The following is a 27,167-nucleotide window of genomic DNA, read 5'->3' on the forward strand; positions in this document are numbered from 1 at the left end:
GGCTCAAATTTTTTTGACTTTTTCTTCAATTAAAGCACTGAGATGAACAGCCACATCTGTTTCAGATTCATATTTACACTTACTCTTGCACTATTAACACTAAATCCCATTACCTGTATTTATGAATATTAACATTTGCTATTTTCATTACTTATGCTACTCCAATTAATAATCTTGCTGTTCATATTGTTATTTAATAATATAACTGTCAATCCAGCATCTAAAATTTTCACACCCCAACCAGACATCCCAAATAGCAAGTACGTTTGGGCCACATGTGGGTATTATCCGTCACATATGGCCTAGATATGGCACCGCTGAACAGATATGGGCCAAATTGTGACCATATTTGTCCTCGTCCTGCAGAGTATCCTCATTAGAGAACAGCAAGTCATGACGGGACACGCCAAACACATTCATGCCCTTCAGAGAGGAGATGTGGCACTGCAGCTCAGGGTCGGAGCGACACGCAGACGAGTGGAGCGACTGCAGCTGCAGCCGAGTGGAGGACGAGTACGTGTCCTCCAGTGTGAAAAGCTCCTTCAGCTCCTGCTTAGAGAAGTACCGAAATGGGTTCTTCTTATCACCCGTCCTCTGGTGGATCAAAGAGTCCTTAAACACCTATAGTAGGAAAACACACACGTGCACATACATGTGCAAATACACACACAAGCACACACATGACGAAAATATATCGTATAGATGTACCGGTTCAAGTAAGAATTTTAAATACGCAACCAGGAAAAAAAAAAAAAACATTTGTACACCCTGGCACATGTGTTTGTTTTTTTTAAAAAAAAAGTTTAAAAATAATAATAAGAACATTAATACTGAAATAACACACACACAAATATGCTGTGAAATCTTAAACTTTTTAAATGTTATATTTAAATTTTTTGCACATACTCAACATCTCCCAGATTCATGAAGAGCTTCACCCAGGTTACTTTTCTTAAAGTTCACAAATGAACAGAGCTCCTTACTGCTTCCCCTGAGGTCCACAGGAACACTGCTCTCTTTAGGGCTTCAACAATTAGTTTATAAACAAATACTCTCGACTATTTTTAATCAGCTACTCCTGGGTAGCTGGAGTACTACTCCACTAAGCTTTTGTGGAGTGCCTCAAGCAGAATGAACTTAAGAATGCATTTAGGCGACTTATTAGAAGGAATGTAAAAAGTGAGTTCTTAAAAAATAAATAAATAAATAAATGAAAATAAATAAATAAAACCTGAGATGTATCTTGATCTCAGGTTTCCCTTATCGATGGCTTGTAACTTGCTTATCCAAGTCGATGGATGTAACTACCACCCCAAAGTGACGGTACAGAGAAAGGATACATGGCGTAATGGACTATCAAATATCAACAGATATTAAATGAAAACCTGACTGCCTCTGACAGAAAGCTTCAAATTAGCCATGGTTGGATCTTCCAGCAGGACAATGATCCAAAACATACATCAAGATCAACACAAAAACGGTTTACTGTTACTGTATTTGTTACACAAATACAAACACACACACACACACACACACACACACACACACACACACACACACACACACACGTTTGTAGTGCTTGTGTAGTTTCAGTTTGAATGTGTAAGCTCTGGGAGATTCACACACTAGAGGGTTTGAGTGGTTTCCCCCTGCAGTGTCTCGTTTTACAAATGCAGTAAAAATGGGAGACAGGAGTTAAGTGGTGCAGAGACACACACACATACACACACACACACACACACACACACACACACACATACTAACTGGTATGTAAATACCTGTTATATTTCTCCTCCCTGTCTGCATCATTGATATTCAAAGACCTGCAAATAAACCAGACACAAACACACATAAGCTCAATGATACACACCTCTCAGCTCAGGGGTGCATTAACACAGCAGCCTGCACTCTGACCCCCACCTCATTATACTTTAATAATGTCCAGTGGATATATTCTGATGTATATATAACAAGTTCAATCACCTGATTTCTTTAGCTTTTGATACTCTATGGCTGCTCCTAAGGCCATACAGACTTCATATAAATCCATAATGAACTTTTTCACACTATCTGTTGTTACCCAGATGAGGATGGGTTCCCTTCTGAGTCGGGTTCCTCTCAAGGTTTCTTCCTCTTTAAACATCTTAGGGAGTTTTTCCTTGCCACCGTCGCCACTCAGTGGCTTGCTCAGTTGGGATAAATTCACACCTTTAATATCTGTAAACCGTGCTGATATTTCTGTAAAGCTGCTTTGAGACAATGTCTATTGTAAAAAGCGCTATACAAATAAAATTGAATTGAACTGCACTTACTCCTAAGGTCAGATCAGGTTAACGTTCTTTGCTTCCCCATGAGGCGCAATAAGTTTACAGACTTTGAAAGTAACACTGGCTTGATCTAAGACAGTGAAAAATAGTCAAGTGCACATAGCAAGCTTTGTTTCATGCTTTGTTTCATGCTTTGTGTCGATGATCAGCTCACTGTATTGGGACAAAAAAAAAAAAAAAATCTGCAGATCGCATATTTAAGCCAAACACATCCAATTTGGATCTACATCTTATCGATCACCACACATCCATGAAGACTTTCCTGTACATCACAGATTATATTTTTGACTTTTCGGTCACAAAACATCCAGACTGATTGATTAATATTAGCTAATTTATTTGTAATTGCTCATATAAAGGTCATATTTTCTAGACAAACTATTTACTGTTAGCTGCTGATTCTATTGCCTATATCCACAAACATTTGAAAGCAGCAAAACTTTTTATTTGGGATTAAGTAGAAGGCTGTCTAGAAGTAACATTTTGCCCAACTCCTCACCTCTGCCAGCAGTGAGAGTGCATGATGTGGCCACAGCTGCCGGTATGGGTACCAAAGGACAGGTCAGGGTGCATGAAGAGGGGATCACAGCTCTCTGTAACACACATGTATCCTCCAGAAATAAGCACACTGGCTACTCAAACCTATCCAATTACTTGACTTGCACACTGTAAACCATAACCTTACCTGGATTGTGAGGGGGTCTTTTGCGGATCTTGGACATGACCGTAGAGCGTTGGACAAAGGCAGCGAGCACCATGGCAGTGCCATCAGGTAGGATCTCCTGCGCTTCGTGACACAGGATACACATCTCCATCTGCCTCCTCTCTCCTCCTCTGGCACGCCAACGACGAGGTCCCACACACACCAGAGCACTGTCACATGAACTGGGGCTGTACCAAGCAGAGACGGATGGTTACAAGTACACTATAACCTTAATTTTATGTTAAGGTCCCTCTGAATTTGTTAAAATAATCAATGTTGAATAAATGGGTTCATCTTTTTTTAATCACCAGGAAATTGCTAAAAATGGCCTAGGATACTCTCTACTCATTTACCCCAACAGAAAATGCTCTAAATGAATATGCAAGATTCATTTAAATACTGACACCCTTGTTTGTGTTTTGGTGTGCTTGGCAGCATTGCTGGTGTGTTTTGAGTTAAAGGATGGGAATTTACTTATGTTATGTGAAGACCACCATTATATGCAAGAACTTTTAGGACAAAGAACAGACAACTGCTCAGCAAAGTCAAGGAAGTGTTGATGCATGCATTTACTGACATAAATGTACTGACTGGATATCGAGAATACAATACAAGTTGACTTATTAAGAACGCTGCGTCACTACGAGCATGCTTAGGTACCTATGCTCTGCTGATGTAGAGGCTGAGGCATCCAGATCCTCTGAATCCTGCTTGAGCAGATCTATGTACTTATTGATAAAATGACTCTGGCTCTCTAATGTTTGAGCCATGGTCTTTTTCCAGCACAGTTCAGCTTTCTTTTTTCTCTCTGCTTTGTCTTTGTCCCACACAGTCTGCAACACACACACACACACACACACACACACACACACACACACACACGTAGATTTAAGCTCTTCAACACTTTAAAGGGTAATGGTTAATATGTCCGTGGAATAGAAAGTTGCTCAAAGTCTGACCTCCTTGTGACAGTGCCCTGTTCCTTCACAGGGAGGTGCAGCAGCTGTGCACTCACGCATCGTTTTAATGCTAACCACCATCTGTGTAGAAAAAGATACATAATTTAGGAAAATACTTCTACAAGAAAACGATACAGCAGTGCAGTTAGAACTACATGCACACACAAAGTCTTGCAAAACTAAGCAGATGTTCAATAGAACACATTTGTGCACTAAAAAGTATATACACACACCATACCATTAAATACTGAAGATGCATTACAATTTTACTAACATTTAATTTGCCTGTTTCTCTTCAAAGTACATACTGCAATACATCATTAGCCTTGGCCTACACCATGGCCTTTATATGTACATGTTCTGCCTGGTGCAGGTGTCCTGACAGTTTTCACTATATGGAAAATAAAATGCATACATCACAGTGCATGGAAATTCAGTTTGTGTAGTAAGCAATCCTTACATGTCATTTAAATATTCATGTTGACATACAGCTTTTAATTAATACGCACAATAAGCCACATCAAAACACCCCTAGGGCCACCTACAGATGTTCAGCAGCAAAACCGCTTTGTGACAGTGAAGCATTTGTGCTTCACCGTGGTGAGAGGTGCTGCTTTGCCTACCGGCCACGCCACCCTGAGCGGTGTTGCACTGCTTGGATTTCAAACAGGTCTTGATGATGCAGCACTGCTTTAAACTTCATGGTAAAAACGCTCATCTTTTGTATGTTGCACCTACCTTCAGTGAGCGAATTGCAAAACATGCTAGGCTGCCACCTGGTGGACATATTAGGTGCACGCATAGAGAGAGAAAGGCAAATTGCAAACATAATCAAGATGTAATTTCACTTTAAGGATCCAGCGAATCATGTCTTTGTGCACTTCCAAGTGAGGCGCGCACTGCAAGGTCTCTAACAGAGCCAGGATGCTTGGAGTGTTGCCGGGGGCTTCACCGGGACCTGTGATACAAGAACCACAGATCTAACTACAGGCTTGAGGTTTTGAGATTGTGTGAGATGATGTACAAAACTTACGGGAGATTTTGAGGGTGAAGTTGAAAGTAACTTCATCGTCATCCCCAATGTTCTCTAGCTGTTGCTGCTCCTCCAGCAGAGCCATGCCTAACAAGTGCAGCACCTGTAGCAACACACACATACAGAATTGTGAACACTACTCAGTCATTAAAAAGTGATGCTTATGAACACAGCATAGCAAGTGGAATTTTGTTGAATTTACTACACTATCATGTCATTTTAACAAAACATCCAAACATTTGCCCTCTGCAGCATGGACTCAGACCAGTGTCCTCCACTGAGCTCCATAGCCCACTGCAGCACAGCTCCCAGCATGCCAAGCAGCACGTCACACTGCAGAATGTTTACCAAGCTGGCAAACCCTGGGCAGAATGGAGGCAGGGCTACGACACACACAGACACTCACACTTCAGCAATCTGCATTCAACTGACCAATCATTTTCAGATATGACTACAATCACTGAAGAAATAGCTTACCTGGGTCCTCTCCATTCTGTCTCTTAAGCTTTCGCTGAGCTTCCTCTGCCTGTATCCAAAATAAACAACATAAAAATTTAGAAAAAACATTAGTGCTCATGTGACTAAAGAGAATTACTAAATCTGCCAAAAGCAGCACATCACCTTAAGGACATCCTCAGCACTAACAGCCGAATCAAAATGCAAATGGATAAGTGCATATATTGAGCTTCCAAAGAGCATTTCCTGATTAGACCACTAGGCACTCAAACTGGTATTTTGTCATTTATGTGCTTTTCTTTATCAATCACACAATCTGACAGAGGCTCTACACTTAAGAGAAGGAACTAAAGAATGAAGTGACACGTGAGTTGCAGACAGTTTTAGTTACTGCGTAGCAGGAGCTCGGGTACATGCTTTAAGTAATGAATGATTATTTACAAAAACTGTTTTCAGAATTGTAATGCTGTTCTCTCCAGGGAAGGGGGCACAATGTTAACTGATGTCTGCCCCAGGACAATAACAGCACCGAGACTCTTCCCATAATGTCTAACCTGAAATCTTCCTGTAATGCTGCAGACCGAGGGGTCCTGGTCCATGCCACCATGGAGGACATTTTAAGCTCATTGTAAAACACTGATTTTGAGTTTCTTGAAGCATTTTGGTGTTCATTTGGAAGTATGCTTGGCTCTTTATCTTGTTGAAAGCCAAGTCTGAACCTCCTGGCAAAGGCAAGCTAAAGGTTCTGGGCTAAAATGAAATTGCTCCACCTACCCCCTCTCTCTCTCTCTCTCTGCTTCAGCGGTTCAACCCCAGATACCAGGCAGAAATTACTTCATGTATACAGAGATCCCCAAACTATACACCGAAACCAGACCTCATTTCAGAACATCTCAAAGAAAAAACATTTTATGCCTACATATTTATTATATATCTATTTTGTAATTGCTTTTTTTTTTATATTATGTGACTGTTGCCACTATTGTTTTTTATAATACTCAAGTGTTTAAATAAAGGAGTTAAAAGTATTATTTATTTATACACACCATGGTATCGAGTATTTTTGCTGGTATCAGTACCGACTACTAGATTTTTGGTATCGTGACATCCCTAGATTGGACATTCTATGTTTGAGTTATAACAACTTCCTTTTTCATGGTGAAACTTCTAAATTTGTGAGAGCGCCACACCCATGGCGAGCAGCAAAAGAGAGAAATAGTTGGTATATATTGTAACCTTAGTTTTGACAGGTATAGGTCAAAGGTCAAAAAGATACACATTCTAACTCTCTATATCTAGATCAAAGGTCATGATCATAAAAATATTTATAGTTATGTTAAATCTGGATCACATCCATTCGTTACCATACATGGTGCGGCCATGTGTTTTCCACCCCACACACGTTGCACACATGTTCTTTCTAACACTCTGTGGTAGGTCATAAAAATATATATAGTTATGTTAAATCTGGATCACATCCATCCGTTACCATACCTGGTACGGCCATGTGTTTTCCACCCCACACACGTTGCACACATGGTCCTTCTAACACTCTGTGGTAGGTCATAAAAATATGTATAGTTATGTTAAATCTGATTCACATGCATTCCAGACACATATGTTCTCATACCTGGTACAGCCATGTGTTTTCCGCCCCACACACGTTGCACACACATGTTCTTTCTTTTCACATAGAATATGAAACTCTCTGAGGTAGGTCATAAAAATATATATAGTTATGTTAAATCTGGTTCCCATCCATTCGTGACAGAAACGTTACCATACATGGTACGGCCATGTGTATCCCACATCCAAACAAAAATATGACACACACACACACACGCACAAACACACACGTGCACGTACAGACAACGCATGCATACGAACCTGCTTATAAAAGTCGAGCATCCCTCTAGGTTTTATAATACTCTGTACTTAGAACAACGTGTGAGATCTTACAACATGGCTGATGTTTGTCCTAACGCGCCGAAAAAAGCTCACCCTTTTTTGGGAAGAATAGAAAAAATGTTAGAACATGAAAAGATTCAATATTGGGTAATGTCAAACGGATGTACAGCCGGGTTTTTTTTCGATGCAGAAAAAGGAACCGTTTTGCTTTTCAAGTTCACGGTCCCGGGACACACGATCTTTTCCTTTCACGTAGAATATGAAGCACTCTGAGTCAGGCCTAGGTCAAAAGGTCAACAACGTAAAAACCCCGTTCTGATGCATTCCCGAGCACAAACACACCCCACACACACACTCGAATGCATACGAACCTGTTTATAAAGTCGAGCACTTCGAAAGTTTTAACATCGGAAAAGGTTCGACCGAATTTCCAGAGTCTGTTCTTCACTACTTCCAGAATCAAACACTTTGAAAGTTTGAACATCGGCAAAGTTCAACAGAATTTCCAGAGTCTATCCTTCACTACTTCCAGACACCATGGATTTCTCGGCAGGTAAAAATTTGTATTTAATCAAATAATAGTTAAATATAAATTGAAATACAATGTTTATGTAATTATCCACTAGGCAATGATATTGATATAAACTTAGAACTAATCTTTCTGAGTACAAAAATCATCATCCTTATGTGGTCATTATGTAATCTGGTACGATACTTTATCTAAAATGTAAATATTCATTACATTTATATTACAGTGCAAGACCGAGTTAAGCTCATCTGATTCTAGTGTATAGGTAATTAAAATTTGTCTCTTAGATCTATGTAGTGATCTAAAATGGGGAATGTTAAGTTATTAAAAGTATGTTTTACTGTTTTATAGACAGCTTGGTGATTATTTCTGATGATGAGATTCCCGAAACAACCACTCATGAACTTTTGAATCTGAGTTCCACACGTAAGTCATAACATAAAATTATGAATGTTTCATGCTATAAAAGTCTTTCATACGTGAATATAACATTGTTTGTATCATATTCAGAATTTGAGGGAAACGTGACTAACAGTGATTACGACGGAGATATTTCAGGTGAGTTGTAGTATATTTACCTTCTATTTACACAGCACAAAAAATAAATAAATAAAAGCTCTTTCACATGTTCTGTGACTTATAGATACGAGTGATGCAATAGAAGACCAAGAGGAAATCATCTCGGAAACCGACATTCAACAAGACATCGAACTACAACATATCTGTGCAGTGTGGCGTGAATTCTTCGAAGCAAAGACTGATTTATTGGAAAACTTTGGACAGATTGATTATACACTTGAATCTGGTCGAGGTACAGATTTTATCCCTTTACTGTATAGCACGCTTGAAAATGTGAATAGATGTCTCTCAGTGAGCATAAAGTTGATTAGGAAATTGTATGATAGATATGGCGCAGAAACGACTGAAATGCAGTTCGGATATGGAGACTAAAAAAAGAGAACCGAAAATTCTCCATTATCGCATGATTTCTTTTATGACGGAAACCAGAGTTTTTCAAATGATTCGCACACACCCCTGAACCCATGTTTAACTGAAGCGATCAACCGGCTGAACGAAAGTTTAATTCCGTCACACCAAGTCGTTAGTGAGAGACCTAATCAGAGTCCAAATTACGTCATATCAAACACAACGGTGACGCCGAATGATATATTTTCTGAATTAAATCAATGTCTGTTAGAGTTACATAATAACCTAAATGAACACGGTCATTCAGTACAAATAAACCCTGATCTAATCGATGCATTCAATCAGTTGAACGAAAATTTAAGATCGTCAGAACAGAGCAATACTCAAAATGAAAACCCCAGTCGAAATTCCATTCAAACTGTATCAAGTACGCCCGATATCCAAGATTCTCAAATGGAAAACTCGCCCGATATCCAAGTAGAGCAAGAGGGTGATGGATTAGATCCTAATATTAGAATAATTAATCGGGAAAGATTCAACAACACTGAGATTAGGAGAAGAGTGAATTTTTCTTCTATCGCGAACGTTGACAGCTTTGCAGATTTTTATAATTATGTTTTAGAGATTTTAAACAGTGTGATTGAAATCGCTAACAATTTAATTTCTGCCAAGGATGTAGTCACCGTTGAAATTAGAGGTGATACGATCAATGTTTCATCACGCGTTCAATTAAACAATGGTGTCATCGATTTAGGTTCTTTTCTGACCATGCTCGAAAATGCAATTCAGAGTAAACGTGAAATTTTTACCGATAATACCCTTGAAATAGTCGTCCAAATCGTCCGACCACCTCGGGGTGGTGGAAATAGAAGGAAAATAGGCCATATATTCAAATCAGAAACACTGCAGAAGAAAATGCAGCATCTATACATTTTTCACAACAGAGACAACATGTGCTTCGCCTTGTGTGTTAGCCAACTTTTGAATCGTGAAAAAAATGATTTTGAAACCGAACAAATCGCTAGAAAATTACAACACGATGTGGGATTATCCGTAAAAACACCGCGGTCAGCTTCGCTGACGTACCGAGATTTGAGAGACATTTGAATTGCAAAATCGTAATCGTATACTGTTCTGCTAGCAAAGCCGGATACTCTTTCTTTCAAACTAGCAAGACTCCCCACGAAAAAACGATTTACTTGTTTTTACATGACAACCACTATTATGGGGTTAAAAGTATCACCGGACTTTTAGGAACGAGTCATGTTTGTCATTTCTGCCATTCCGGGTTTGACGTTTTATGGAAACATAAATGCGCTTATAGCTGCAACGTTTGTCACGACCCCGATTGTTACAAACACCCTAAGAATGTTACTAAATGTCCAGAGTGTCAGAGACTGTAACTCACATTACTGTTTCGAGAGGCATAAAGCAAAGATTCAATCGCGCAAAGGCGAAAATTCTATGTGTGAAACGGGATTCTACTGCGGTAAATGTAAACGTGTGATACGGGATAAGCCTTCTAATCGTGAGAATCACGTATGTGCCCATTCGAAATGCATGCTCTGTGGCCAAAAACTCGATGAGTATATCGAGCATAGATGTTTTATACAGAGGGCCAGGAAAGAAAGCGAAAATACGGATTATGTGTTTTACCATTTCGAGACTAGGCAGGAAACAGGAACTCATGTAGCTAATTTCATATGCTGTATTGATTTTAAGGGAGAGGAGTGGGTGGCTGAAGGGGATGATTGCGTCAGTGCTTTCTTTAAAAAGTTTCGGTGTAATACATACCACGGATACAAGTTTATCGCCCATAACGCTAGAGGGTTCGATTCATACCTTTTGTTAAACCATTTAGTGAAAGAAGGAATCACACCCGAAATCATAGCGCAAGGCGGTAAAATTTTGTGCTTCATCGATAATGCGTTTCGTCAGTCCTACATTGATAGTCTATCGTTCTTACCCATGAAATTGAGTAGCATCCCAAAAGCCATGGGTTTTTCGGAAAGCAAGAAAGGCTATTTTCCCCATTTCTGGAACACTGTAGAACATCAGGATTACGTAGGGCCGTATCCTGACCCTAAGTTTTATGGTGTAGATGGCATGATGCCTAAGGATAGAGAAGAATTCTTTAAGTGGTACAGAACGGTTTCTGACAAAGTCTTTGATTTCAAGAAAGAGATGGCGGAATACTGTGTGAACGACGTAGAAATTTTGAGAAAGGGTTGTATAGCTTTCAGACAAGAAATTCTGGATAGTACAAAGGTCGATCCTTTTAAATGCATAACGATCGCATCTGTGTGCATGAATCTTTAGAACCAACTTCCTGCGTAAAGACACTTTAGCTATTCCACCTCTTGATAATTACATCACCACTCAGAAATCTTTCTCAACACCTTCCATACAATGGCTCGAATATGTTTCAAAAACGCAAAACCTACCCATTCGCCACGCGTTGAATGAAGGTGAAGTCAGGTTCCGTACCTATCACGTAGATGGTTACTGTGAGGAAGGGGAAAACCGTAAGGTTTTTGAGTTTCTTGGGTGTTTTTATCACGGCTGTGAAAAGTGTTTTCCCTCAATGACCGCGCATCCTCTTACCAAATCAAACGCAACCTTCGGAGATTTCCATCAAAAATCGATGGAGAGAATTAAGAATTTGCAAGACACTCTCAATTTGCAAGTCACTCTGATGGTGGAACACGAGTGGAATGAAATGAAGAAAAACGACAATCTCGTGCAAAATTTTCTAAGAAGACTTTGACTTTCCTGAGCGTTTAAACCCGCGAGATGCTCTTTACGGCGGTCGAACAAACGCGTTAAACTTGCATTATGTAGCTCAACCCGGTGAGAGAATCGATTATTTCGACTTTACCTCGCTTTACCCATTCGTAAATAAGACAAAGACATACCCGATCGATCACCCTATCATCATTTATCGTGACTTTCAACCTCTGAAATATTACTTTGGTATCATTAGAGCAAAGGTATTACCACCTAGGGGTCTGTGGGCACCTGTTCTACCTTTTCGTGTAAAAAGCAAACTCCTCTTTCCTCTATGTAGAACGTGTGCCGAACATCAGTTAAAACATTGCGATCATACGGCTCAGGAGAGAGCTCTTACCGGAACATGGGCATCTATCGAAATTGAGAAAGCCGTCGAAAAAGGTTACAAAATTCTAAAAGTGTTTGAAGTGTGGCACTTTCCTAAAAGGTCTGATAAGCTTTTTACGAGATATATTAAAATGTTCCTCAAGACCAAACAGGAAAGTTCAGGTTATCCGTCCTGGGTCGTTGATGAATCATCTAAACGTGAGTACATTCGCAAATATAAGGAGAACGAAGGGATTACGTTGGATCCGAAATTTATCACTGTTAATCCTGCCAAAAGATCCGTGGCTAAACTCGCACTAAATTCGTTGTGGGGTAAGATGTGTCAAAGACCAGACAGATCAAACACGACCTTAATTCGCGATCCTGCCGAGTTTTTACAGTTCATGTTCTCCGATATTTATAATGTGAGTCAGTTCTCTTTTTTGAATGAGGAGGTGGCGATGGTACAGTGGCGTTACGCAGACGAGAGATTGATTAAACCGCTAAACGCTAATGTATTCATCGGAATTTTCACTACAGCATACGCTAGGCTTGAGCTGTACAATTTGATGGATCGATTGGATCAGCGTTGTTTGTACACAGACACCGATAGCGTCATTTTTAAAAGTAAGGAAGGTGACCGGATGCCGCCCTTAAGCGATTACTTGGGTGGTCTTACCAGCGAACTAGATGATGGCGATCAAATCGTGGAATTTGTAAGCGCAGGTCCTAAAACCTACGGTTACAAAACCATGAAAGGAAAAACAACCATGAAAGCTAAAGGCATTACTTTAAATTGTATCAATTCTGAAATTGTCAATTTGAAATCACTGACAGAACTGGTGGACGAGCGAGTGAAAAATCCGGATCATACAGGTCATCTCGTAACCACGCATAACCAAATCGTGAGAGATAAAAAGGGGTTTCATTTGAGAAACAAATCATAGTTGAAAAGGTTCAGGGTTGTGTACGATAAGCGTGTTCTATTACCCGATTTTACAACTCTCCCTTACGGATATTAAGACTATTCTTGTATATATGTGTATATAGTTTCTGTTGATGTGTTTTGTAAAGGAAAATATGAACGTGACTGCTTTTGACGCTAGGATGCAACTTCCCTTTTCATGTATCGTATGTGGACCGAGTAATAGTGGAAAATCTTTTTTTATCAAAATGTTGTTGGAAAACTGTAAAGAGGCAATGTCGGTTGTTCCGGAAAACATTGTCTGGTGTTATACGTGTTGGCAGCCTATGTACGATGAATTATTGACCAGAATAAAAATAAATTTTCTTCAAGGAATCCCTGATTCTTTGTGTGATGACGAACTATTTCCTCCAAATAAAAAAAACTTGTTGGTAATCGATGACTTGATGGAATCCGCCAGTAAAAATGACGAAGTAGAAAAGGCTTTTACAAAATACACCCACCACAGAAATCTGAGCATCATCTACCTCGTTCAAAACTTGTTTTTTCAAGGAAAGACCAGTAGAACAATCAACCTGAACACCAACTACATGGTTCTTTTTAAAAACCCTAGAGATAAATTACAGATCAGCATACTGGCTCGTCAAATGTATCCGGGTATCAGCAAGTATTTTTTAGAATGCTTTCTCGATGCCGTCTCTAGACCTTACGGGTATTTATTTGTTGACCTGAAAGCACAAACGCCAGAAGAACTTCGTCTCCGTTCAGGGTTGTTTCCTGGGGAGAAGCCGGTTGTGTATGTTCCGAAGAAGAAGAAAAAACTTTAAAGTATCTACAACAAATGTCTGAGCGATTGAAAAAAACCCTCCCGTTGCTGAATTCATTACATAGGTCTCCATCCCGAAGGAGAAAGGATATATTACGTGATGCTCCCACAGATCTCATCCTGAGCATATGTGAACTAGCTTTAAACGTGCTCAGGGGAAACATACCACTGACGACAAAACAGTATCGGGTTTTAAAAAAACAAAAAAAATGGATCAAACTATTTGCTGATAAAAGAGCATCCGTTGAAAGAAAAAGGAAAGTTATTAATCAATCCGGAGGATTTCTTCTGCCTTTGCTCAGTGTAGCCATTCCTTTTATAAGCAGCTTAATCGCGTCCCGCAACAATTAACATGGAGACTGCTGAGAAAATGTATTTAGTCCCTCAACATCAGATCGATAAACTTAGAAACATCGCCGCGGAGAAGGAAACCATAAGAAAGACTGTTGAAAACAACTTGGACGATGCAATACGTGGTATTTTATCGAGGACTGATCTGAACGAATACGATAAGGCGAAACTCTACGCGTCTGTGCTGCAAAATTTTTTAAACTTGGTTAAAGTAGGAGAGCAGGAAACCGCTCAATTGACCCTGTCTCTACCTAAAATATCGGAAAGCAAAACGGAAGCAGCGGTGACCGAACCTCCCAAAGACGAGATCGTGCAAGAGGTCCTCGCTAACATTTCTGCTAGAAACAAAAGAAACGCTTCGTACGTTATGGAAAAACTTTTAAAAGCCGGGGCTGCGTGGAACGATAGCAGTGAATTTATTTTTAAAGGAAACACCATCAAAGGATCTCACATGGTGGATTTGCTTAAAAATCTCACGGCCCCTCATCGAGTATCCGACGAACGGAGGCCTTTAGGTTGGAAAGAGTTCTTACAGACAGTAGCCAACCTAAATATACCCTTTTCAGCAATACCTAATGGCGGTGTTCGACGCAAAATATCTGACATAAAAAGATCTAAAGATATCTCTCATCTTGTTTCCCCACCTAAAAGCAAAGACTATGATTCTGAGCCAGTTTTCAAATCCCCCGTTTTTAACCGTTCTGACTGGTTTGGTTTTTGAAAATGACGAGGGACAAAGAATGTTATGATATGTTAACCTTTATTTCAATAAAATAACTTTTGTTTAACATTTTTCTTGTGAAGCATCGTCATTGAACATTCCACTACATATGTAAATGAAACATATCTAGAGAGTTAACACATTGTACACATGTAATTGAATGCTTTTTATTTACTCTAGGGTACATTTTTTTAACGAATGACACAACAGTGTTATCGTTTCTAATTAAATCTTTGCTATACATAGACATAATACGGTTAAATGAATAACCTTTAGCTTTGTGACACAGAAAAAACACACAGTGTTGCCCGCAGCAAACCGACGTAAAGTTTTGAACTTGTACAGGGTTATATCTTATTTTGCAACAGTTCTTTGTCAAAAAATAATGAATCGATCGAGGAAAGAGTTCGTAGTCCGGAGGGTTTCCGTACGAGTCAAAAAATTCTCCTGTGTTTTCGTCATTAAGGCATAATGCTAGCCAGTGCTCACCCGACATGTGTCTCGGATGTGTGTTTACGATGAATAAAGCTGGAAACTTTCTCAGAGTACTTGTAGGTAGCTCGTCACAGGCCATCACGCCATGAAATATTTTATCTATTTCAGGACAACTTCTCATAACCTCCGTTAGTTCTCTGGTATCCATGAGTTACTGGTAATCGATGAGCACGTTTCTTCAATTGTTTATTTCTAGAATGCTGTCAAAACTGGCGTACACGATTAGATTCACCGTGATCGGAAGTGGTTGACGAAATCTGAGTTCCAATCGCATATTGCCCGATTTTATTAATGACAAGTGTTGCCCACAATCGTCATCGGGATTCAGGTTGAAAGCGAATAAAGTATATCCGTTCAGGTACTCTTCTCTGTTTATCGACAGTGCCTGATCTTTCAGCTGCTTTCCTGATGCTAAAATTAAAGAATGGAATTCACGGACCACGTTACCGGACTGAAAAACAGGCTGAAACGGCTTTGCAGGATATTGCGTACCATCTACGTACAGCGCGATAAACTCTGCATCGTAATGTTTAAAATTAAAAGGGTTTTTATTGTACGACCCGCTGAAGGCATCGTTGTCTACCATCCCAAAGATAATGGTTTTAGGTAAGGGACCGAGGAAAAGGTTCTCTTGTGAACAAATGCGGCTCCCTGCAGCTAGACTGAAGGTCTTCAAACAGACTCTTTCGATCGGATACTTGGCTGGGCCGGTGAGAAGTGCTTGTCCGTGACCGATTTTTACAGACGGTGAGACGGTTACTTTCTTCAAAAAAAGAGAAGCGTTGAGTATTTTCAGATTGAAATTTGCATTTCCTTCCTTCATCAAACAGAATTCAGCTTTGCTGCGAACCATTTTAATCCTCAAATCAATCCCGTTCAGTAAAAGTTTATCCTGAAAAAATATATCCGAGTGAATGTGTCCAATCAGGTCGAAGGTGTTGCTTTCAGCACTGAAACTGGCCCTTTTTTTGAGGCCTTCGTTTCGTCCGTCCGGGTCTGTGGCGTCCATATGCCCCGCTGTGTCTTTGTAGAATAGCCCGGTGCAAAATTGTGTTTCCAGTGTATCTTTTCCATAGTTGATAAGACTTTCAAAGGTAGCACGGTATGGGTATGTACTGCTAGATTGAGAAATAAGACGATCCCCGAGCATGACATCCACTTGTGAAAAAAGTGAGGCTACGGGGTAGTTAACGAACCCAACCTTTGCATCGTTAGCTATATTGGAACCGTCGGGGTTCACGATTTTACAGGTCAGATGTAAAAAAGTGTTGTTCAAGTCGAGGTAATCCTCCCCGTTTCCAGCCACGTAGAACTCCAGGGGCCCGTTGTCCGTAAGAGCGGAAAGTGGAGGTATTTCGACATAAGTGTACTTTTCGATACTCGTTTGGGTAAAAGGTAATGTGAAAATATCCAATTCTGTCTTGGTACACTCTGAGGATAGACTGTGTAAGAACGCCATGATGTTAGAAAATGTTCAGCCGATTTCTCTTGTGAGAGATGTAAGGGTGCCTGTTGCCTCTCTGCTCGGTCTTTTTCACACTGTTCTTGATTTTAGTAACCTTACGTCTTTTATTAGGAACCACATGTCGACGCCCTGGGAGCCTTTTAGATTTTTTACGCGCAATCAACGCAAGCCCCGATCCGTCTTGATTCTGAGCTTGTGTCTTGCTCATAATATTGCTGAATACGTCACTTACGAACCCTTGAACAGTCCTCCTAGCCCCGACCCATACATGGTGGGGGCGCCTTGAAACCCAGGAAGACCATTTCCAGCCTGGTGGACATAATAATCCACGTAGGTCTGCGGATGAACGTAGCCCCTATCCATCATTTTTACATACGGAACGAATGTTTAGCGGGTCTAAAGTGTAGTTTAGCAATAAATTTCCCGTAACTAAAAGGTATAGGCTTGTTCTGATCCGTTTTGACTTCGATTACTATATCGGTAATATGGTTCTTGGTGAGAGGTACGTAATGCAGCTTATCATAAGTAATTGTGACGACTTTGTTGTTTTCACCCGTTATATGTACGCATCTCAGTAACGGGGCAAAACTGTCACCAACTCGTTGATACTCGATAACGTCTGTATATACATACATCGTATAAAACCCCGGTGTTCCGTTATCGGAACACCGGGGTTCATACCGAGCATATATGCTAATTTTCCATTAGCTTTGAACGCGAAATGTTTTTGGGATACGATGCGTATTTTATTTTTCATAGGGTTATAGAATAGCTCTATTCCGAGCTCCAATTTCTTTATGTTGTTGTTGATTTCACTAACCACTTCACCGATATTTTTATAATATCCTGGAGTGATATTAAAGTTACTGTTTTGTGTTCTCTTTCCATCCCTCTGAATAATATGACACATACTGTCTTCCTCCGTTAACGAGTACCAACTCTGGATATATTGAACCTCTGCGAGCGAGACTTCCCATATTCCGTTCAAATCGATTGGTTTGGCGAATTTAGTAGTGTAGTGCGCGATCTTATTATTAGGGTAAATATCCAAAGACGCGTTGCTTGGAAGGGTCACAAAGAATCCACACTCTTCCATGGTTTAATGAATATAGTTTTCAGTTTTGTTCACGGTGATCCTTTTGTTATGTTAACAACGTCTTCGACCGGAACCCACGAATTAAATTTATCGGGCCAACCCACCCATTTCACCAGGCAGACTTTTTTCTGGTTTCGGGTCTTTTCAGACAAGATTTTCTCAATTTTAAACGTCTTGTCCTTACCGATAATTATCTTTTGTAACTCGGGGTCATAAAATGTTCCCTCAATTTTTTCACCATCATAGTCTTGTAATTTATATACTGGGGGATCTCTCGGTATACGTTCAGAGATTGTAAAATATTCATCCGTAAAGTTTTGCTCGTATCCTTTCTCAAACTGTCTTTTTAAACGAGAAATTCTAACGATATCACCGACTTTAAACTTGAAATTTAGTTGCTTTAATTTAGGTGTGAACAGTCCGTAGAGGGTTTTAAATACTCTGAAGGAATTAGATTCGTTGACCTCGGCAGGTTTCATTTTGATGCTGGAATGGTAATTGTGATTGTACGCTTGAATCAGATCCTGGACTACGTCGATGTATTTTCTCGTGTTAAAAGCGGTAAAATATCTCCACATCCTGGTCTTTAGCGTTCTGTTGAACCTTTCACACACCGATGCTTTTTGCCCTGTACCCGTAGCAAAGTGAATAATGTCATGTTTTTCCATTAATGTTTGAAAATTTTTGTTAAAAAACTCCTTCCCTTGGTCAGTTTGTAGTTTTTTGGGGACCCTACCTTCATTTAGAATGGATTCAAAAGCTTTAGTTACTTCGATTCCGGTCTTGTTTCGTAACACACGTACCCAGGCATATTTGGATAAAATATCTATACACGTGATCATAAATTTCGCATTGTCGTTACTCTCTGACAAGTTGCTCATATCGACTAAATCAGCTTGCCATTGTTCATCGATGTTCTTCACAAAAACCTTGTTTCTTTTAAACTTTGTAGATACTGGTTTATGTAGACTGTATGCATCCTGCTCTGCTAACCAGTTTTTTATTTCAGTATCATTAGCTCTTTTACCTATTTTCTCAACAATAGCTCTTTCTCAAACTCTCAAACTCTAACATTTTCCATTCTAAACACACACAGGTTTAGATACATGTTTAGTTTACATTCAAATGTTTCAGCAATACATATAAAAACTTGTTACACACCTATGTGTTAAGGACACACGCTAATTACGAATGTCTTCAGCATTTTTGTCGGCTTCAGACTTTTCTCGCAGTCAGAATAGACATGGCTTGTTTTGAAGTTTCCCATGTATGCGACGGTTCAGCAGGTTCCAGAGATGAGTGAAAGGTCCAGTAATCTACGACGTCTTCGCACACTTGCTCGTTGAAAACGTCTTTGGTTTTCTCCTTGACCTCGTTCAGCACGGTTTTGATGTGAGGTTCGTCTCGCCATTCACACACGGTGGCTTCAGCGATGCCTTGAATTTTTTCCAGGGAAGGAGTGTGTTTGATTCCACACAGTTTCAGACCTCTTGCCAATGTGTATTTGAACCACGGTTTAAACAGTTTTTTCAGCAATCTGTAGGTGTTTAGGTGTAGATAGTACTCTTCAGGATCGAACAAACACGCGTGTTGGAGTTGACTCGGGTGATCGATCGCGCAGCCGTGACAGTTGTCCTTCAGATCTTGTTGGATAACTCTGTCCAGCAGTTCCCCGTAACAGCACGTATGATGGTTAGCACAGTGTTGGTTATACACCCGTCGGCTTCATCGTTCGTTGTCAGATAGGTCAGATTTCTTTTTCCTAGGTTTTCACCGTCTTCAAAACCCGAACTGGTCACATCATCATCATCATCATCATCATCATCATCAGCATACAGGGTTGCATCAGAGTTGTAGAAAACGGGGTTGAATTCACAAGACATATTGTTGGTTGACGTCCAGAATACTATGACTCGATATGTAATCAGACTCATTGATATAACGTGTGGGGAGGAGTCTTGGGGGGAGGTGGAGTTTCTGATCAAGAATAGTATATTGACGATCTCAGAATAAGACATCTTCTAGCCTTACTTTTATTTGCATCATTTCTTTGTCTCTTCCAGTTTTTTGGAATAATTCATCGATTTGCCGGAAGTAGCGTTGCAGATCGTGCCAGCTGGTTCGGTCATACCTCACTTCACAATTCTCTTTGTTATCAGGGGCGTTGTCACCGGTTAATACAGCAGCACAGTGCAGTGAAACTTGGTTCTTGGAGAAATTTGTTGCTCTGATACAGTATTTGCATTGAAGAGACGAACTGTTCCATTTACGTCTGTACGCATCCGGGGAAAAGAAGTCCATTCTAACAATGTAGTCAAAATCCTTGCACCATTTTCTGAACTTTATCCAGTCACCTTTGTTAAAAGTCACGTTCTCTGTAGCACGGCTCCAGTGGATGTGTCCCGGGACCGAGAACTTGAAAAGCAAAACGGTTCCTTTTTCTGCATCGAAAAAAAACCCGGCTGTACATCCGTTTGACATTACCCAATATTGAATCTTTTCATGTTCTAACATTTTTTCTATTCTTCCCAAAAAAGGGTGAGCTTTTTTCGGCACGTTAGGACAAACATCAGCCATGTTGTAAGATCTCACACGTTGTTCTAAGTACAGAGTATTATAAAACCTAGAGGGATGCTCGACTTTTATAAGCAGGTTCGTATGCATGCGTTGTCTGTACGTGCACGTGTGTGTTTGTGCGTGTGTGTGTGTGTGTCATATTTTTGTTTGGATGTGGGATACACATGGCCGTACCATGTATGGTAACGTTTCTGTCACGAATGGATGGGAACCAGATTTAACATAACTATATATATTTTTATGACCTACCACAGAGTGTTAGAAGGACTATGTGTGCAACGTGTGTGGGGCGGAAAACACATGGCTGTACCAGGTATGAGAACATATGTGTCTGGAATGCATGGGAATCAGATTTAACATAACTATATATATTTTTATGACCTACCACAGAGTGTTAGAAGGACCATGTGTGCAACGTGTGTGGGGTGGAAAACACATGGATGTACCAGGTATGGTAACGAATGGATGTGATCCAGATTTAACATAACTATATATATTTTTATGACCTACCACAGAGTGTTAGAAAGAACATGTGTGCAACGTGTGTGGGGTGGAAAACACATGGCCGCACCATGTATGGTAACGAATGGATGTGATCCAGATTTAACATAACTATAAATATTTTTATGATCATGACCTTTGATCTAGATATAGAGAGTTAGAATGTGTATCTTTTTGACCTTTGACCTATACCTGTCAAAACTAAGGTTACAATATATACCAACTATTTCTCTCTAGCAAAAATTCAAAAGCTTCGCAATTTAGCATCATCAATGCCTTTAGATGAGACTGACCGAATGTGATGCCGAACTGATGAAAGCTCCAGGAGGAGTACGTTAAAGTACGAGGCCTGGAAATGGCAAAAAATGGAGGAAAAAATTAAGAGAAAAATCAAAATGCTGACTTCCTGTTGAGTTTAGTTTTGCCACACCTAAGTTAAATGACCAAATAAACATAATTTTGCCATACTTTAACAAGTGTGTGAAATAATAGTTTGAGCATTCCAATGATGTCAAATGTGCATTTAAAACATAGGGGGCGCTATGGAGCCTATGAGGCACAACTATGATAAAATGCAACATCACATCAATTAATGTCGTAAGACAAATGCATTTGCAAAGTTTCATGGATTTTCAGCCATGTTAAGTCTCTCAAAACACCATGGGAAACTTTGAAAATCCAACATTTCATCCAACATGACCAACTTCCTGTTGGGTGGAGTCAGATACAACCATGTGAACCTTGATGAACTTTGAGAGCAATGACTATGGTATATCACGTGCACATCGGAGCAACTTCATCCTGACCTCCACCCCGCCTGCATTCGGGGGTGCTATGGAGCTCCTCGACCATGCCCTACGTAACTTAAATTTTCACCAGTGCTGGCACGTTTGCCAAGTTTCATGAGTTTTCGGGTATGTTTAGGCACTTAAAAACCACACGAATGTATGAAAAAATTCATAATAATTAAAAAAAAGGAGCAGATCCAATAGGGCTTCGCAGCAGCGGTGCTCGGGCCCTAAAAAGCAGTATAAAGCACCAACAGAAGACATAGAAGCACAAAAGAGCAAAGGCAAGTAAGGATAATTACAGAAACGGTTACATTACAGAGATCCCCACAATGTGATCCATGACCACAGTAACATGACAAGAAGCTTCACCTCAGACCAGTCACCAATTGTTATAGGAAGGTGAAAGTGGCTTCCTTAAAATATTTTTACCTCAAAGTGATTTGTAGCACACACACACACACACACACACACACACACACACACAGTGGAAATGGTGTAGCAGAAGTCATGCACCTATTTGGGGGGGGGGGGGGGGGCTGATACTTTGTACCTGATGCATCATCTTTTATAATTGTGATTAATGGTCCATTAGAGAAGAAAAAAAAATCCATTCCGTTCTTTGATTACTTATTTGGCATACAGTGAATATTCACACTTTAAGACCATGTGGAACAATTTCCAAAATGCATTTAAATGGGGTAAATTGTGTACACTGAACCGAGAGTACTAGACATGTTTGCTAAAAGCAATACAAAGGCTTTATTCACACTGCAGGAATTTTATATTGTGTGTTTAGATTTTTTCTTTTAGACAGACTGATCACCTGCAAATTTGTTCTGGTGAATGACAGGCATTCAAAATCTTTCTGCAGAACTCTGTTGAAGATTCTGTACATCAGAGATTCATCTGAACTTCAACAAAACATTTCACATGTATAGAGTTTTGTCTACGTTCATCAAGTAATCACATTTATAAGTTTATTTATTAATCACGACAGCTCTACTGTGCACGTCTATTACACAACTATCAGTGCTGTTCTGCTGGATATCGGCACATTTCTGGAGCAGAACAAACTAAAGTTCATTAGACTTACCTCTTGATCAATGCGGGTCATCACATGTTGGATTTCGGGTATTTCACTGCCTCTCGGTGTTGTACAACTGCAGGAGCCGTGGGAGGTGCTGATCAAGCCCTTCAAACAATGCCTTCTTTAAGTCAGGTGACACAAGCCTGCACAACTCAAACACAACCTGTTGAAGAGAACCAAATTTAAAATAGTTAAGAGACAAATCTCCACCATTCTGAAGGCATAAAGTACGTAGTCATGTGTAAGCAAACATTTGTTTTATCTATGGAAAATAAATGAACATTAGAACAGATTTACTTGTCTCTGACTGAACAAAGCAGGCCATATTAAACTGGGTTAAATATACAAATCCACACAGTTCACCAGTCCAATAGAATCTGTACAGCACATTAGCAATACTTCTGCTCTGTTTAGACCCAGAAAATATAAAATACTTACTTTAGTATGAAATTTCTGTCGAGTGTCTACCATGGGGTCGGGATTTACGGTCTGTGAACACGTGCTGATTACACGTGCAGGAAAAGCAACCCACACGTGCAACCCTGACCGAGTGAGAACGACTCAAACGATTCAAGAAGAGGATTCTGAATCGGTTTATTTAAAGAATCATTACCAAAGCCGCTTATCCTACTTCGATGGTTTGAATGAATGAACTGAATCAGTTGAACCGACTCTTCATCGCTCAGTAAACCAACGCCGACGAGAATTTCAGGATTATTTAAAAACGTATTTATGTTTTTGATGCATTTAAACGAATGGGACACGAATGTACACTTCCAATACACTTATATTTTAAACACACACCTACATTAAGCACCGCATGTCAAACACCTTCACAAGAATCTGCTGCAGCTGAACCAATCGGTGTGATTAGCATCAGATGCTCAGAGACCAAAATGAGGCATGGATTTGCTGGAGAGAAGTTTAACGGCTTGAGAAGTGACTCAAGCAGCCTTTTTATGCACAAATCTCACATACAGAAACAAGAGCACGATACTCGCTAAAAAAAAAAAATGTTACCTCAAAAACGTGACAAAAATGACCTCAAAGTGTTTTTTGGTAAAGCAATGTTTTCTGTGAAGCAGTTTACCGCCTACAAATGCCTCTATGTTCACAATGCACCTCATCCACCAGCAAATTATCAACAAATCTTAACAACAGACATTGAGATTAATATCAAATACATATTAATATTGAGAGTAATATCAAATACATATTAATATTGAGAGTAATATCAAATACATATTAATATTGAGAGTAATATCAAATACATTAATATTGAGAGTAATATCAAATACATATTAATATTGAGAGTAATATCAAATTCATATTAATATTGAGTGTTATATCAAATACACATTAATATTGAGAGTAATATCAAATACATATTAATATTGAGTGTTATATCAAATACATATTAATATTGAGAGTAATATCAAATACATATTAATACTGAGATTAATATCAAATAAAATGAATGACCTGACTTGGACCCATCCAAGATGTCCATCGATGAAAATGACCTCAGCCTTGTTGTGAAGGAAACGTAACGGCTTGCGGAAGTGACGTAAGCAGTAATGTAATTGGTTGCTAGGGAATACATTGTTGAACACGTGTGTGATTCCATATAAATAATTAAATGTTGAGCAAACTCGTTTAAATAAGTCAGTACAACTAAATCAGCTATTAATTGGAACAACTGAATAAAATAAGTTGAACTTACTAAAGTCAAGAACTATTTTTTACAGTGGTAACTGTTGTAGTAACCTTGTTTTCTTCTGTTGAGGTGTTAGTGCTGGTTTTCATTTGGCTTTTGTAAATATAAATCCCATTTCATTCAGCCAATTTTTTACAGTTCTGTCACAAACATTGACCCCTGTTTCTGCCCATTTGTTTTGTTGTGCATTTTCTATTTTCAAGGCATATTGCTTTGTGTTTTCTGTCCTGACACTTTGACGTCTTCCTTTCCATTTTGCTTATACTTGCTCCAAATTTTAGACGTAGCTGACTGGGAATATCCGACATCATTTACCACACTCCATGTTGGATTTCATTCTTGAAAGAGTTTTATAAGCCTTTCTATTGTTTCAATCGCCAACTCTTGTTGGGACCATGTTTCCTTTCAAAAAGTCCAAGGTTAAGGTCTGTAAGCACTCTTAACTGCAGACTAATTAGCATTTTTACACTTGCTGTTTTAGAAATGCAAATTACAAGCCGATTCCATAACTTTTTCCTCAACATTGATGCCATCATTTTTTCTCTATTTGATTTAGAAAAAAGTATGCCATTAATAAAGATAATTGAATTTAACTTGTTTGAGGTATGGTTCATGAAGCCAGAAAGTTCAACAAAAACAAAAAAAAACACAGTTGAACATCCAAGAATACCAACAGCTGTTACCCTCCTGATAAGCTCGGGTACAGCATCCCTAATGTGTCCCCCAAGATAATGGAGCTGATCGTGGAGTACACGTATACAAGACGTGTTAACATCATGGAGAAAAACGTGTATAAGCTGCTGATCGCTGCTGATTATCTGTTGGTGATCAGCCTGCTGAACGAGTGCTGCGCGTTCCTGAAGGCTCAGCTGTGTCCAGAGAACTGCGTTAACATCTGGCATTTTGCTCACTCCCACTTCTGCGAGAAGTAGAAGCAACAAGCCTTCCGGTTTATCTTGCACAACTTTGAGGAGATGGTGCGCCTCTCTGAGGAGTTCCTGGAGCTGACGGTCGAGCAGCTGAGCGAGATCATCAAGAAGGACAAACTGAATGTGAAACAGGAGAGCGAGGCCGTTTTACAGTGGATCAAACATACGCCATGGAAACGGAAAGCGCACATAGGAGTGTTACTGCCCAAGGTGCATCTGGGGCTACTGACGCACGATTACCTTATGAACAATGTGAGCAACAACGTTTTAGTGATGGACGACATGACATGTAAGCCGATCGTCACCAGCGTTCTGATGGGCATCGATGACCTCAACCCGAGCCTTTCTCTCAGCTCTGATCTCACGAGACTCCGCCTGCCTAGTGCCGTTCTGCTGGCCATCGGTGGCTGGTGCCAAAGGATTCCCATCAATGCCATAGAAGCGTACGATATACGAGCGGCATGCTGGGTTAAAATCACGTGCAATGACGAGAGTCCACAAGCCTTTCATAGGATGGTGTATCTGAATGGCTTCGTGTACTGCATTGGAGGATATAACATGGGGAATACCATGCAAGAATGCTTCAGAATTGTCAGAAGGTTTGATCCCATCACCAGAACTGGGCTCAGGTGAGCCCCATGCACTCTATCCAGTATAAGGTGAGCATGTGTGCGCTGGATGGTCATATCTATGCTATGGGAGGATTCCATGAAGAACATCAGAATACGGCCGAGCGATATGAACCTGAGAATGATCGGTGGAGCATGATCGCGCCGATGCACGAACGCAGGAGCAACTCTAGCGCTACAGTACTGAACGGCAACGTGTACGTATGCGAAGGGTCTAACTGGACTGAGTGTTTGTTGACAGGGGAGTATTACAGTCCTCAGATGGGAGTGTGGACCCTCACCCCCCCATGATGATCAGAAGGCGTGGACTGGGCGTGGTGGCATACAGACGACAGGTTTACGCTGTCGGGGGAGACGATGGTGTTAATCACCTAAGCGATGTAGAGGTGTATATTCCTCAGACCAACGTGTGGACACAAGGTCCAGCCATGAACAACAAGCACAGCAACTTCGGCATTGAGGTGCTGCACGATCTCCTGTTCGTTGCTGGAGGAGAGAACGGCACTACCACCATGGATGAAGCGGAGTGTTATGATGAGCAGACTTCTGAATGGCATGCAGTTGAAAACATGGGAATTTCCCGCAGTGCTCTGAGCTGCTGTGTGCTGTCTGGTTTACCCAACATGGCAGAGTACGCTGCTCCCCGAGACGATCCCTACAGAGTCCCTCAGAGGTCACGGAGCACCAGGGGCAACCTCACACCTCCTGCCAACGTCTGAGTACAAATAAACTTCTTCCTTCATCAGCATCCTTTTGTTCTCGAGAATCAAATTAAACATTCTGAAACAGTCAAAGTACTGAATTTGCCTTTGTTTACTCTCTTATGCTGCAAGCCGTTGTACTGAATCTCACAAAACAACAACGTCCCTCATGGAGACGTGCGATGGAACAGTTAACGTCCACCATCCTGAGATCTCGCTCTCTCACACACACACACATACACACACACACCTGACATCACAGCAATGCGGCGGCGCTCACGCGGTCAACGCTAAACAGAATTCCCTTCACGTTATTTTCTATGAGATGAAACCGGACTTTGTTGACGTGTAGCTTTTGTGTCATAAGTTTAGGTTCGTAACACAATTCCGCTGATTTTAGCCCAAAGTCACTAACGTG

At 40.2% G+C, this 27,167-nt stretch overlaps 1 protein-coding gene and 1 pseudogene across 1 annotated transcript; one reads left to right on the plus strand and one right to left on the minus strand.

The window, feature by feature from the left end:
• LOC128604625 (E3 ubiquitin-protein ligase UBR2-like) lies at positions 1-23,898 on the minus strand. The gene is made up of 10 exons (XM_053619757.1): positions 22,780-23,898; positions 5,500-5,548; positions 5,023-5,125; positions 4,838-4,947; positions 3,990-4,070; positions 3,691-3,863; positions 3,013-3,218; positions 2,827-2,920; positions 1,779-1,823; positions 1-621 (listed from the first exon to the last, which is right to left on the minus strand). Exons 2-10 carry the CDS (start codon positions 5,512-5,514, stop codon positions 603-605), a joined length of 846 nt encoding a protein of 281 aa, XP_053475732.1. The 5' UTR covers positions 5,515-5,548; positions 22,780-23,898; the 3' UTR covers positions 1-602.
• Positions 17,207-27,167, plus strand: LOC128604626 (kelch-like protein 10; annotated as a pseudogene).

The sequence above is a fragment of the Ictalurus furcatus genome, unplaced genomic scaffold (genome assembly GCF_023375685.1).
Source record: "Ictalurus furcatus strain D&B unplaced genomic scaffold, Billie_1.0 ctg5, whole genome shotgun sequence".
Taxonomy (NCBI): domain Eukaryota; kingdom Metazoa; phylum Chordata; class Actinopteri; order Siluriformes; family Ictaluridae; genus Ictalurus; species Ictalurus furcatus.

Excerpts from the sequence above, each read along its gene's own strand:
- LOC128604625 (XM_053619757.1), bottom strand. Across the intron at positions 3,864-3,989 it reads CAGGGCACTGTCACAAGGAG|ACTGTGTGGGACAAAGACAA; the intron begins GTCAGACTTTGA and ends TGTGTGTTGCAG. Across the intron at positions 2,921-3,012 it reads AAGACCCCCTCACAATCCAG|AGAGCTGTGATCCCCTCTTC; the intron begins GTAAGGTTATGG and ends TGTGTGTTACAG.